Source organism: Sarcophilus harrisii, chromosome 4, assembly GCF_902635505.1.
Source record: "Sarcophilus harrisii chromosome 4, mSarHar1.11, whole genome shotgun sequence".
NCBI lineage: Eukaryota > Metazoa > Chordata > Mammalia > Dasyuromorphia > Dasyuridae > Sarcophilus > Sarcophilus harrisii.
In genome coordinates, this window is record NC_045429.1 from 57,202,518 (window position 1) to 57,218,618 (window position 16,101).

A 16,101-nucleotide genomic window follows, 5' to 3' on the forward strand; every position below is an offset into this window, starting at 1 on the left:
TTCTCTCCTCTCCTAACACCCATTAAACTAGTCTCTGTACCTAACTACATCTGTATTAGTACCTAAATATAAGTACCTAAGGACCGACTTAGTGTGTACCTAAGTAAATCTGTTTGATGTCATTTATATACCATCTGCATACACTTTAATCTTTGCCTTTATTCCTGTTATTTTCTTCTCTTATTTTCTACCTCAGCTCAAACTATATTTCCTTAAAGATATCAAACTATAACTAATCCCAGGCTACCAATAGCACAAACTTTTAAAAAAGTAAAACAAAATTCTGCATTTTTCTAAAACATAATATAAATAGTATTTCAAACTATGCAGTGACCAGGAGTTTACATGATTTACTCAGCATCTCCAGTTCTATCACCTTTATGTGTCTAGTGTATTTTGATATTTCCATTCTCTTCACTTTTCAGCATTCCCCTTCAGCATTTTGAGAAAACTGTATGAGCTTAGAAGTAGTGGTACTTGGCAGAATTTCAAAATGTTTTCCATATTCACAAATGATGAGTTCCCAATTAGATCCCAGTTACTGAGGATTGTGTTATTTTCTTAGTAGCATCCTTTTTAGCTGTACACTATACATAGTACACTATGGCTTCCAACAAATGTTACTGACTTTAGAGATAGTGAATAATTCTGAACCAGGATGAAAATAAAGAAAACAAAGTAAACCTAAAACTAAAGGAAAACTGTATCACTCTTTCAACATTTTCTGAAATCAGTAGGATTCCCAAAATTAAAGAACAATAGTCTTGGAGTCAAGACAATAAGATTTGAATCATAGCTCTAATATTTACCAACTTTATGATTTCAATTTCTCTGAACCTTAGTTTCTCATTTGTAAAATGAGACTTACATAGAAGGTCTATCCTGTGGAGAGCTTTTTCTTAACCTCAAAATACTACAGAAATGTGAATGATATGATAAGTATTCAGTCAAGTCCATCAAATTTTCATTAACAATATTTTTACTTGTCAATGGTATGTTCTTTATGCTTAAATATTTGTATGTCTTTCTAATGTTCTTTTATCCAAAAAGAACAAAAGCAGCTCCTTATAGCCTAGAGTTATAAAAAAATTCTTAAAAACAAATCCAAAGGAAATTCTAAAAAAAAAATGAGAATGTTAAAATGATTAAATTTCACCTGAGGTTTTTTTTTTCCGATTCAAAATGGAGCAGTACACCATTTTGCTTCAGTCCTGGACCTATTTACTATTGTTTTTGCAGTCTAGAAATAATAGTTTCATGCCAAAGGAAAGCACTTAACACATTTTGTATCCCAGGGTAGCATAACTAATTCCTCTAGGTGAGTTAGCAAAGAGATATGCTAATTTTTAAGAAAAAAAATTATCTTCTTTTTCAAATTTCAATTAAATTACAAGATTTTATTCTGTATGCTATCAAAGTATGAAAAACTTTTCATTCTGGAGTTATAAAAGAAAACAAGTAAAAATAACATTTTATTGTGAATAACATTCTCAAATGTCATTTTTATTTCTGTAATAAGATGTAAAAGATTCCTTTTTTGTTACAGATTATTAATATCCTCCATTTCACTTTAGATTCCTAATCATTTTTAGTAGTTAAATAGCTACAAGGAGAAAATATTTTTGATAAAAGGGCACTTCTGTTAAGCATCTGTAATCAATCACTGAATACAATTCACAATTTTGAATAAATTCAATCAAGGTAAATCTCTTTCTCCTTTCCATTGAGTGCTCATAAATATAGATTCATGACCTAGATCATATAAGTAGGAGATATATACTGATGGAATGACTTCTAGTTCAATTTCACATTCTAGTCTAATCAATGGATATCTTTCATCTATTTTGTTTTTTCGAATTTGGATAGTTTGGCTTAAGAATTTTATTGCATTCTAAAGTTTGATGAAATTAGTCCATTGTGATGCATGAATAAAAGCATTTGGAGAACTTTATCATCAATTCCATGATATTGGCTAACATGTTGGATAGGCATATGTCTTGCCATTTTGTAAGCTATATGCTTAATGTGACTAGTTTACAGCATGTTATCAGTGATAACAAAAATATCACCAAGAATATATTTATGACTATAAAAGTAGGCAGATTAGTCTTGTAGACAGAATGAAAGACACTAAATGGATATTCCAAAAGTAACTCCAAAATTTTTTTTAAAAAATAGGAAGGCTTTCAAACTGCTGAGTGAATCCTCTTAAAGGTAGGAACCTGAACAAAGTTTGTAATCTGTATCACTAATCAAAACATGGCTTCCTCAACATACCAAAAGGTATCTTTACTAAGATTAAAAAGATTTTGTATTTGCAATGGTGATTTTAATAGTAAGATTGTTCACTTTTAATTTTTCACATTTTTGTTTTAATAACTTACAGGATCAGCAGGTCCACACAATTCACGGAATGTCTTTGTAGTATTATTTTGTTGAATCTCTAATGCTACACAAGGACCAGAATACAGTTCTGTCACCATATCCTAAAAGAGAAAAGGATCACTGTCAATTTCAAAAATTACTTTTCTTCTAGTGATGGCACCACCATTCTCCTAGATTTGAACATCTGCAATCAGGATGATTTAATGCCACTGTTCTTGGCTTTTCATAGTCTATCTTGGAAACTAATATTCCTAAAACACAGAACAAACAAATCCTTATTCATTTTGCATTTAAATCCTCATGGCCTAGCACCAGACTACTTTTCTAGATCTATTTCATATCAATACCCTTTGTGAACCACATCCTAGGCAAAGAGGCCTAATAGCTATTTTTGGAACCTAATGTACTATTTATCCATATCCCAAATACATCCTTACATGAGTGATAATGCATGTCAGGAATGCTCTACCTTTGATTCTCAGAATCAAAGACATTTTGCAATTTATATTTGCTTCAATTTTTTAAATTAATTTTTGTTTGTTTTTCCAACATTTACATTTACCTATGTATATATGCTTTATCCCTACTTCAAGCCACTTATTATAACAAACAAAAAAATGAAAGAAATTAATCAACATATCAAAAAACACTGATGTTACATTCAGTATACCACATTCATATCCTTCAGTCTCTGCTAAAAATAATGAACATATCTTCTTACTTTTTTTGGGGGGAGGATAAGTCTGGTTATGATTTCTCAGCATTCAGTTTCAATTTTTTTGTTGTTCAATGTTGTTCCTGGTGGTCCAGAGCATCCTTTCATATGATGGCTGTCTGCCATTCTTCTTTTGAAAACTTCACATCCTTTCACCACTTATCTACTGGAATTGCTTTTGACTTTATGTATCTGTTAGTTACCTGTATATCTTAGATATCAAAGACAACTGATACTAATATTTCTAGTTGACTGCTTCACTTCTTTTCAGCATTAGTATTGTGCATGTAAAAACTCTAACCAAAATTATCCATTCTGTCTCTTATAATTGTCTTTATCTATAGTTTGAATACAAATTTACCCAATATCAATGGCTGTTGATGGTATCTAAACTGAATCTCTCCTAAGTTTTTAGAATTTGATATTCAATTCATGAAGTCCATTTTAAGGGTGGGTTTTTTTTTTAATATTTTGTAAGGTGGTGGTCTAACTCTAATTTTTGTCAGACTTTTTTCCAAGTTTGCTAGCATTTCTTTTTAGTGAAAGAGTTCCTATCTAGGAACTTTATGTTTCAAGTTTAATAGAACTTGATTTATTCAGTTTGAATCATTTCTGATTTAACACTGTTTTGTCTGTTCCACTAGTTTCCTTTAAATTTTTTTAAATCAGCACCAGTTTTGATGGTTACTATTTTATAATATATTTTGAGATGTACATATGTTTTTCCATTTCAGGCCTACTGTTTTCCATTATTTTTCTTAATATTCTAGATTTATTGTTAGTTCAAATGAATATTGTTGTTATTTGGTCTATTTCTGTAAGGTATTCCCTTGGCAGTTTGGTTGATATAGACACAACAAGCTATAATTTAATTTCAGTAATATTGTTATTTTGTTGAAGTAGTCTAATCATAAACACTAGTTATCACTCCAGTGAAGTTCTCTTTTAATTCTATAGGACTTCCTTTTCTATTACTGTCACCTGGATTTTTGTTGTTGTTGTTAAGAGTAGGAGTCAGCACAATAAAGTGTGTTGGCCAGATCTGTTCTATTTCCTGTTTTTGCATAGTCCACAAGCTAAAAGTGGTTTTTACATACATATAACTAGGCAGCTGGCCAAAGTGATTCATGGTCCATGGTTCACTAAATCCTAAAGTATTTAGAAATGCTGTTGATTTTTGTGATTTTATTTTATAATCTTTAACAAAGCTGGTTAATTGTCTCAATTATTTTCTTTGTTGATTCCCTAGGATTTTCTAAGTAAACCATGATGTCATCTGCATATAGGAATAATTTTATCTCTGCTTTTCCCATGATTATGCCTTTAATTTCTTTCTCCTGTTGCAATGATTAGTTGGCATTTCTAAAACCATGTTAAGTAGCAGCAAGAAAGGAAATATCCTTGCCTTATTGCTGGATTAGTTGGGCTCTCTTCTAGTATTTTTCTTTTGAGTAAAATATTAATTTTTTATTTTAGATTATATTAAGTCTTCTATGGTATGCTTTGTAGGGTTAAAATGTAAATGATTACTATACTTTGTCAAAGATAGGTTTTTGTACCCTATATCCACTTGTATAATAATGTGGTTTTAAAATAATTTTAACATAATTAGTTATATTAATTTTTCCTGATGGTTAATTGCCCTTGGAGCCATATTTAAAATTTAACTTGGTTTAAATGAATGATTTAAGGGGGTAAATTTTTGTAATATTTTATAGTCATTTTTTACAATTTTTTTAATCTATATATATTTATGGTATTAAGACTAGTATTCTTTTTTTTTTATCTGTCCTTTCCTGGTTTAGATGCTAAGACTATAGCTCATAAAAGGAGTAAGGTGGGGTATTTTCCTTCTAAATTTTCAAGAATAATTTGTGTAGTATAAATAGCATATATTCTTTAATCATTTGATAGAATTCAGCAACAAATTTGACCAAGTTTCTCCCTCCTTTGGTAATTTAATTTAATTTTCTGAATTTAGATTCATTAAGATCTCTAGGTTAAATTAAATTGAATACTTTATATTTTTGTAGATAATTCTTTAAATTCTAAGCTTTGCAGGAATTTGTGCATAGCAAATTCTCAGAATTATTTTTCTTTCCAATTGCTTGTGTTTCCCTAATTAATTTTTTAAATTTTATGTCACTCTCTTTAATAAGGTTGTCTAAAAATTTATCAATCCTTTTAATCTTTTCAAAGAACCAGCTTTTAGTGTTAATTTAAATTTAATTATTTGTTAAATAATTAAATAATGTGTATCAATTAATACGTTCAAACTTCATAAGAATTACCTTACTGAGGTAATTCCCTGATCCTGAACTCCTACCATAAATTTCTTAATTTCTACTAATAATCTAGTGGCTCAGTAATTTGGTTGGCATATCTTTACTGAAATATAATTGCTTCAGTTCATATAGATGTTCTTTGATTCCACTCATGCGTCTTAGCTATTTCATATGGCTAATCATTTTTGGTTAGAACTGATCAGTCAATGATACATACCTCTTGTCTCCCTTTATTATCACTTGGTGAAGTGTATTTGTTCCAAATGTCTTCATGTAAATTTTTAAAACATATTTATCATGTTCTCTTAAAACATCAATTCTCTTCCTTCTCTGCTACAAATCTTTCTAAAACTGTCTTTGGGTCATAAGCTCTGCATTTCATTCATCATCTCTTGGGTTTTGTTTGCATACATCCTAAATCCATCATCATCCAATTTTCCCTGCTTTCCACACAGCTTAAAACTAGTACTGAGTAAGTGTTAATTACTTTAAATGTGTTCTTTTCACCAAGCTTTGAGAATGTATACTAGTTAGTCTCAACATAAATAGCCTATTTAAGGGGCTTTTAAATAGAATATTAAACCTGATGTCATACATCATCATCATCATCATCATCATCATATTTCTTCTCATCTTTTTCAATGAAATTCAGATAGAAATAGTTACCAGGTAAGTCTCTATCATGCTTATTATTCTTTGTATATACAGATTATGGTACAGGCAAATAAAATTATTAATTTTATGGTTGGGGAAAAAAAGTTAGGATGGGAGCTCATTGTCTCTAAGTTCCTGAAAGAACCCTCAATACAACTTCTGTAACAATTGGACAAGTGGAATTATCTATACATCATCTTGTTCCTATATGATTCTATTCTCCTCTATGTTTCTATATTTTGAAAGCTTCTTGTTTCATGTAACTTGGATATTACCCATATTTGGTATGGTTTTTTGTTGTTGTTAGGAAACTGCTAAGTGTCTCAATGTACATAAGGTACTGGAGTCAGGAAGACCTGAATTCATTCAAATCTGACCTCAAACACTTCCTAACTGCATGATGTTGAGCAAGTTGCTTAGTCTCAGTTGGCCTCTGAAGGAGGACATGGCAAACTACTTCAGTATCTTTGCCAAATTTTCTTGGACAAGGATTCATGGGGTCACAAAGAGTTGGACACAACCATTTCAGCTGGGTCTGATTTTTCAGAAATGAGGAAAATATGAGGGTTTTCTTAGTAGAGATACTGGAGTAGTTTGCCACTTCCTTCTCTCACTCTTTTTACAGATAAGGAAACTCGGGCAAACAGGGTTAGTTGATTTTCCCAGGATCACATAGCTACTAAGTATCTGAGGTCAGATTTGAACTCACAAATATTAACTTTTCTAACTCCAGTCTGGCACTTGTACCACTTAACTACCCCAATTTTGTGGGGTAAAAATATTCTCAAGATTTCCCTGATCAATGTTATGTACAAGTGATTATGAGCAACAGTTCAACCTGTGATGATAGTATAATTCTAGCATAGTTTACACATTGAATTGTCAAGGATGTTTTGAAGACTATATTTCTAAGTATGGGAATTTTTTGTCTGTCAATGAAAAATAGTTAGCCACTAGTATACAATTCTAGCATCAGGTCATACCGTGATAAGTTTTTTCATTAGATGCTAAATTTTTATAGCCTTCAGGGACAAATTTTAGAGCTTCAACAATTTCTTAAATAATCTACACTGATCATCGAGTCTTAGTGCCTTAAAGATAACCCTTCTGTAATTTCTTATGAGAATTAAGGAGTTCTAAAAGGTCATTTTAAGCTCTTTCATTTTTCTAAATAAATCCACATGACTCAGCCATTTGTCCTAGAGAGTATTTTTCCCCTACTCTCTGCTGTTAGTCCTCTCCCAAGTTGTGTCCAGGAATCAGCCACTTTCAGTTCCATTTGACAAATCTGATTCCACAGACCAACCAGGGTGTCTGCATCAAGGTGGCACCTAAGTGACTGGGAAGAAAAGGATAGATATGGGAGATATTGGGAAGATAGAAACAAAACTTGGCAACATATTGGATATGTGGAGTAAGTGTAAGAGGAATGGAGAATGATACAAAGGTGATGAGTATGGGAATCTGGAAGGACAAAGGAGTACTCGATAAGAAAGTTTGGGAAAGGACTAGAGCTTTGGAAAGAAGGATAATGAATTCTGTTTACAGGTAACCAAAAATTTTCCAGATCTTCCTTTTTAAGAGATTTTTACTTGCTTCTCAATTTTTTATTTTTTAAATATCTGTAGTGAAGTGATTGTTTTTAAATGATGTTGAATTATTTTATTCATCATACTATTTGTACTACCGTTAGCTCCTTGTATTACCTTAGCTTTTTGGCTTTTTTCTTTTTTTTTATCCTTGATAGCTGAACTAAAACAATAAAGAATTTCTGAAAATCTTTTCTGTTCTGCATATTTCTTTTCAGTTGCTGTTAATTAGGGAATATATCAATGTCATTCAATTGGTTTTTTGTTTGTTTTGTTTTCACAATAACAATTCATTATAGAACACCTCAATATGAAAAGTTCCTTGCAGTGGCAGCAGATACCATATGTACTGACTGTCATGTGTAAGTTTTGAAATGTGTTTGAACTTTTTGTCAAGTAAAATAGGAGATGATCTTCATTTAGGATAGTTATGAAAACTTTAGTCTGTTTAAATCACTCTGTTAAGGTATAACTAAGCTTCTGGTTAGATTCATGCTATCACACTAAAAAAGGGCTTTGCAAAATTCCTATCTAAGTATGCTCATCTCCTTTTCAAAATCATTTGAAATAGAATGATAAATATTTTGGATATGACCAATGAATTTATTTTGCATGACTATGTATATTTGTTATAATGTTGTTTTGGGGTATTTTCCAATTAGGAGATGGGATTGCAGAAGGCAAAGAAAATCAATTTTTGTTCATCAAAAATAAAATTAATAATAAAAAAACCAAAGTCATTTGCAGCATCAAGTGATGTTTTTGTCATTTAATTTTTAGAGATAATTTCTAAGGTTTCAGTAAGAAAAGATTTTAGTGACAAGGTCTTCAGCTTTTCTTTCTTCAGATTTTAGTAACTCCTCAATTGGAGGACCACTGAGCCCACTATTGTGGCATATAATATAGACTTTGGGATGGAGTTACTTTTTATGATATCCTTGTGCTGCTCAATAATATAGTATTGTGTAATTAGGAAATGAGCATGTTGTTGATATCTGCAGCATGAAGTGTTTTCCTTTAATGTCTGGACTAGATTCCTGGAGGGCCTCAGAATCAGTCAGAGTCAGGATAAATCAAAGTCCTTGGTCTTTAGGAGGAGAAGTAAAGAGGCAGGCAAGCTGCCACTCGGCTTGCCAAAGATGAATCCTGGATTCTGGAGTCTGGAGTCACCAGCCTCTCTCTTCCTTGTCCTGCTGCCAAGTAAGACCCACATCTCTCAACCCTCCAATCCTTGCCTACGATTACCTCACTACCACCCATTGTGCAGACACCAATTATGAGGAAAGCCATCATCTAAATATATGCTTATAGAGTCATTGTCTTATATCGAATAGGTAATTAGCCATAAGTGCTCTTTTGTCTGATTCAGTGTTTCAGCCCTCTACATTTTCCTACAATGGATGAGATATTTCCACTTTTGTGACAACTCGGTATAGGTACATAAAGAAGGTATTCCAGTATTTCAGGTATGGCCATAGGTCTCTTGTTTCCATTGTCAGTACCATCTGAACTGGAACATTTCCAATCATGGTTGAGTACTGGCATTTCTGCCTGATTTATCTTGGTATACCTCACCTTGTGGGAGCATCTGAACACAAATAACTGCTTTGTTCTGCATCAAAGAGATCATCTCAATAGTTCAGAATAGGGTCAGTCTGTGACTCTGTACCAATCATCCATATCTCTGCATCTGAAGTGCAGTTACACCACAGTAGCTGAGCAGCCAACCCAATCACTACTATCCACTGAGCCCAAAATACAAGCATTTCAAAGTTCTTGCTAGGCCATCACAGCTACTATAGCAAGTTCAGAGCTCCCCTGCTCAGTTCAGACAATATTATTCATTGAATGCTCATCTTCCTGTAAGAGTCCATTGACCCTGAAGCTTAAATCTCCTCAGAAATACCTCCCTCTGATTGGAGAAGGTGGATAGAGGATAGTGGAGAGCTCCTTCCAGATCCTTCATTTAAGGAGGGCATTACACACGACAACCCATCTCATCATTACCCACCTAGCTGCATTCTTGGACTTTATCAAGACCTTGAACCCAGAATTACCTAAATCCTCTCCCTTTTTCCATGTCCCTTTTCAGTTTCTTTTTATGTATTGTCTTCCCAATTAATCTGTGGGAACTATGGAATCTATAAGGATAGGGATTATGTTATGCATTTTTTTTGTATCCCCAGAATTTAGCACAGTTCCTGGCACACAGTAGGAGTTAAATGTTTTTTGAATGATGATGGGTTGGATTCTGAAGGGGATTGGAAGTACAATGAAATGCCCCTTAGGCTATAGATGCACAAAATTTTCATCACATTGTGTGTGTATTTATAATAAATATTTTACATTTTCTTCAATACTTACACTAAATTCAGCTACTACTCCTTTATAAACTTCATAAAATTCTTCAACATTAACTTGATCCATATAGAACTATAACATAAAATTAAGAATGACAACTTAAATTAAAAATAAATAGCAAACTCAAAACTCTACCTTTATATAAGATGAAGTATTTTTCCTTGAAATGTTATTTACATTAAAATGAAATTGAATCAAAATTCAGAAATAAAATAAATACTCTTTGGAAGTAATATCTGAGAGAAATGTGTTAATAAAACCCCACTTAATGAAGAGTATTCATTTGCCAGATTAACAATAATAGTAAAAGCATAAATGAATGAAGATACTGATTCATAAAATGGTTGAAATAACATTATTTGAATTCTAAGCCTTTCAAAGAGTCCCTAGCTATCCTAAACTTTCTCAGTCAGAGGAAGTGTGGTATAGCAGAAAGAATATAGCATTAAAAGTTAAATACCTAGGTTATAGATCTATCTCTGCCATTGCCTCACTGGGTGGTCTGGGGCAAATGGCTTTAATCAAAACATGTATAAATTGTTTTGTTTTTTTTTTAAAATAGGACTAAAAATCAACTCAGAAAAATAGAGAAAAATCAGGCAGTAGATTGCCTGTCTTTGGTAGTTTAGCCAGGATATGGTAGTGCTTGGGCATAGGGTGTTGAATGATTCAGTTGGGAACCAGCCTTCTCTGCTGGTAGTTCTTCAGGTCATTATCATACTAGAGTTCTCAGTTGAAATAGTTAAAATTACTTTATTCTATATAATTTTGGAGAAGTCTCAGAATGCAGGAGAATAAAAGAAAATATCTAGTCCTCTTATCTTATTGATGTGATTTGGCTATGATAGGTTTTAGGAACCAAACAGGAGATTTTATATTTGATCCTGAAAGTAGTAGCCACCAGAGATTATTGAAGAGGATGGGGACAGATTGACAGACAAGATCAGACTTGCCTGAACTTTAGGAAAATCACTTTGGCAGTGAAGCAGAAGATGGACTTCAGTGGGAGACACCTGAGGCAGGGGGACTTAATAGAAGGCTATTGCAGTAATCTAGGTATGGGATAATGGGGGTCTGCAACCAGGATGGTAGCTTGTGTGAATAGAGAGAAAGGGATATATGTGAGAGATGCTTCAAAGATAGGAAAAAAAAACACTTTGCAACAGATTGGGTACAAGAAGTGAGTGAGAGAGAGGGTTTTACTAGTTATTGGCTCAGGTGACTGGAAAGATAGAAGTGTCCTCAATAGCAACAGAGAAGACAGAGTCTGGGGGAGGGGGTGGGGATATGATGAACTCAGCTCTGTACATGCTCAGTCTAAGATGTTAACAGGATATCCAACGAACATCTGGAGATGTGAGACTAAAGGTCAGGAAAACCATTAGCGCTGGATCAATAGTGCTTGAGAATCACCTGCACAGACATAAAAACTGAACCCCTGGGAATCGATACAATCAATAAGTGAAAGAGTCCAGAGGACAAGGGATGAAGCTCCGGGGACACCCTGGTAAGCAGGGAAGCCTGGATGAAGATTAAACAAAAGACTAAGATGGAGTAGCCACACTAGCAGGAGGAGCGTCCCAAGGAGGAGAGGGCTACGGTCCACGTCAAAGAGGCCAACAAGAGGCTGCTAATCTCCTCCAATTTGGGGGACTGAGACTGGAAGTCAGATTTTGGTGAGGCAGCCACCATAAGTGACTCTTAGCCATGAAAGGGGTGGGGGGGAGAGACGGGATCATAGCGAGAGGAGATGGACAGACTGAGGGAGGACTTTTTTAAAGCACAGATGTTTGTGGGCAGCAAGCAAAGGGGGGGGGGAAGATGAGTGAGTGCATATGACAGAGGGGGCCATCTGCCTGTGCCCAACAAGGGTCTGCCATGACAAGGAGATGGGCAGGGGGCACACGCCACTGACCACAAGGAGATGGGACTGACAAACTAGATAAGTAGAGGGATTTCAGGACCACGTCTGAGGGCATTTGCGGGAGCTACAGACTCTGACCCTCTTTTGCAAAGAGATAAACATGAACTAAATTCTCAGGGAAGACTCTGAGTAGGGGAACAAAACTCTGATGGTTCCTAGCAAGGGGCAAAAGCTAAGCTGAGATTTCTAAGGACACTCTTTGGATAGAATGTCTTTTTTTTTTCTTTTGAGCCACAGATAACACTTGGTGCTGACAGTGAAAGGACATATGATAAAAGCATTTCTAACTAAAATTCGATTTCCAGGTAAATGCAATTAGTTTTTAATGAAGTGAATTTACTTGTCCGCAATAAGTCATCATTCCCTGAAAAATACCTACCATCTGCATAGCTGAAATTTCAAAGCCTGCATCTCGGATGGCAATTAGGATCTTTCCCAATAGCCCTGAAAATGTAAAACAAAACAGACACATAATTATAAAATTATGAACTTAAGAATAAACTTTTTTTCTACATCAAAGCAAATAATTTGCACAATGCTTCTGAAAGCACATACTTTTGCAAGAGAAGTTCAGTCAATTCCCATTATGGGTCTTCAGTAAAGTATTTATCAATTACCATGTACATAAAAACCTGAGCTTGTCAGTGTAGAGGACAAAAAAGAAGTGTACAATGAGGTTTCTGCCCATCACCTAATTACAATTTGACTGTGGAGACAAAATATACACAAGAAAATTCAAAATAACAAAGCAATATGTTTCTTTTTAAATTAATTTTCTAATTTTCAAGCATATTTTCTCTCCATCTCCTTCCAATGAAATGAAAAAGAAAAAAACTATTATAACAAATTATAACAAATAGTCAAGCAAACAAACTCCCATATAGTCATGTTTAAAGATATGTGTCTAATTCTTTATCTTTAGTATTATGACCTCTTTGTCAGGAGGTGGGTAGCATTATTTAGTCACGGCTCTCCTTCTAAGGTGAAATCAGATCATTACTAAATATTATTTGGGCCTGGCTATTCAAACCAATATCAAAGCTACACATCTATACTAATGTTAAATCAACATCTTCCTTTTCTGTCCAAAAGCAAAGGATAAGAGACTTTATTAAATATTAAAATCCTAGGTAATGTTCATATAATGTATATTTATATCGATATCCATATATTTATATATACAAGACATTCTATTAATTCTTCCAAAAATGAAGTGAGTAGTTTTCTATAATTTGTTCAATATAAAAATATATTTGAATGTGTATATCATACTGGTGCCTTTTTTAAAAAAAAAAAAAAGAGCATTCCATTCATTTCAGTATCCCATCAGTCAACAAATATTTATTAGAGCCTAGAGTACATAGGGCACTGCTCTAGATATCTGGGTTACAAAGAAAAATAACACTGTGATTTACTTTAAAAACGATAAAAAACAATTAATTGAAAGAAAAGATTCCTCAAAGTTCTAGGACAAAATACTACACGCAAGTTACCTGCATTCTTGTATATTAACAATAAAATTAGTCAGGAAAGAATAGAAATACCACTCAAAATTAACCACAGAAGATATAAAACATTTGGAAGTCTATTTACCAAAACACACACAGGAACTATATAAACCCAATTACAAAACACAATTTGTATAAATAAAAATAAAGCTAACTAATAAGAAAAATATGAAGCAAATAAAGACTTTATAGATCTAGAAAAATAGTAATAAAATTCATCTGAATCTAGAATATCAAAGAAATCAATAAAAAATAACATGAAAAAAAGCTTAGCAGTACCAGAACTCAAATTATGCTGTATCATCAAAATGTAGCTATTTCATCAAAACAATTTGTTACTAGCTAAGAACTGGTATAATAGAATAGGTTAGGTTCACAATAAATAAAAACAAATGAACACAGTATTTGATAAACCTGTTGGGACAAGAACTCATTATTTAACAAAAGACTGCTGGGAAAATTGGAAAACAATACAGCAAAAATTAGGTATACATCAAGAACAAACAACATATGCCAAGATAAATTCCAAATGTATATTTGACTTAGAATAAAAGGTGACAATAAAAGCAAATTAGAGAAACAAAGAAATTACTTTTCAGATTTTTGGATGGGAAAGAGTGTATAACCAAACAAGTAAGAAAAAAGGATCACAGAAGATATAATAGATAATTTTGGTTATATAAACTTTAAAAGATTCTATACAAACTAATACAATTAACACTAGAAGGAAATAATTTATAGACAAATTTCTTTGACAAAAGTTCTCATATTTAAGATAAATAATGAACTGAATCAAATTTATGACTAAGATCCATTCCCTGATAGATAAATGGTCAAAGGATATGGATATGTAGTTTTAAATAGAAGAAATTCAAGCTCTCAACAATCATAAGAGGAAAAAATGCTCCAGACTACATATGATTAGAGAAATGAAAATCAAAATAAGAGGTTTAATCTCAAACACATCAATGGCAAAATGACAAAAGAGGAAAATGACAAATGTTAGAGGAAGTTCTGGAAAACAGGAAAATTAAGGCAGTTTTGGTAGAATGATAAATTGGTCCAGCCATTCTGAGAACAATTTAGAACTATGCCACCAAAGTTCTAAACTATGCAGTACCTTTTAGACACAATTTTAGCAGACTTATTACCCAAAGAAATCAAAGAAAAAGGAATCATATACAAAAAAATTTATAATACTACTACAAAAAAGTATTATATAAATATTTTTTGTATGTGATTCCTTTTTCTTTGATTTCTTTGGAAATCTTTGAAAACTGGGAAAGTAAAGAGGTATCTATGTATGGTTATTATTAAGTCACTTTTCAGTTGTGTGCAACTCTCCATTTGGAATTTTTTCACAGGGGTATTGATTGGAGTGGTTAGCTATTTCCTTCTCAACTCATTAGTAAATGGCTAAAATACTAAATGTAATGAATGGAATCTTACTACTGAATATTATGAAACATCGCATAATTACCTGGCACTTTCAAAGGAAACTGGGAAGACCGTTATGAATAGATGCAGAATAAAACAAGCAGACATAAGAAAATAATTTATGCAATGACAATATTCTAAAGAAAAAACAACTCTGAAAGACCTAAGAACTGTAATCAGTTGACCTACCATGATTCCAGAAGACTGAGGATAAACATGCTATCCATCTCCTGCCAAAGAGGTATTGGACAAAAAAAAAATGCCGAATGATACATACATTTGTGGATATGGCTAATGTAGAAATTTATTTTGCTACACCAAGCATCTTTGTTTTGAGGGGTTTGCTTTTTTTATATAATTGTTCAGTGAGTAGCAGGAATGAAAGAGAATAAATACTTACACAAGTAAAATATAAATGTTCAGGGACAGAATTTGGAACGCAAAACTTTAAAAAAATGTTAAAATTCATATAACATAACTGGGGAAAATAAAATATATTAAATTTAAATTTTTTTAAAAAATATAAATACACAGTGGATTCAAGGTAATTTTTGAAGAAGAGGAAAGAGCAGCAGATAGAGACCAGAAAATGCCTCTTAAAGGAGATGATGCTTTTTTCACCAGAAGAAAGGACTTAAAATGTCTCTCTGAAATGTCCAACCAATAGCTATCAAATTTTTAACTAGGAATATCACTTTTCCTTAATTTTTATTTGACACACACATGTAACAATCCATAAATTTAAAACATAGAACTTTTTTTAGAGAATTCATGAGAATATCATATTTTATCAAATCTATAAAATTCATACAAACTTTGTGGGCATAATCAAATCACCATTTGATGGTCACTATGATTAAAAAATGTGTTATTAAACTGGGTTAATGAATCTGAAAGCAACTGGGCAAGTTTACAAGATTTTAGTATATTACCATAACTACTTTTAATGCAGAAGTCACATGTGAGTTTCTGGGAAGAGATTCAAACTTAAATGAGACACATTAGTTTTTGAACTATACGAGTTTGAATGAACTAATAACACAAGATTATTGTTCTGATTTTGGAAAATAACCAATCAGTCAATAAGCACTTAAAAAGTGCAGGCCCTCTGCTAAGAGCTGGGGATGCAAAGAAAGGCAGAGTCCCTTGCCCTCAACTCTCTCTCCTTCCAGTGGTGGAAACAATACAGATACACAGCCAATGGGAAGTAACCTGAGAGGGTAAGACACTACATGTTAAGGAA

The 16,101-nt window shown here is 32.8% G+C and overlaps 1 protein-coding gene across 1 annotated transcript in view; it reads right to left on the reverse strand.

Moving 5' to 3' along the window:
* Nucleotides 1-16,101, reverse strand: part of NME7 (NME/NM23 family member 7) — a 150,799-nt gene that overhangs the window by 69,812 nt on the left and 64,886 nt on the right. Inside the window, exons 8-10 of the mRNA XM_012547661.3 lie at nucleotides 12,293-12,357; nucleotides 9,993-10,061; nucleotides 2,385-2,486 (exon numbers count right to left, since the gene is read on the reverse strand). Coding sequence (XP_012403115.2) covers nucleotides 2,385-2,486; nucleotides 9,993-10,061; nucleotides 12,293-12,357 — 236 coding nt within the window. The remainder of the gene's footprint in view (nucleotides 1-2,384; nucleotides 2,487-9,992; nucleotides 10,062-12,292; nucleotides 12,358-16,101) is intronic.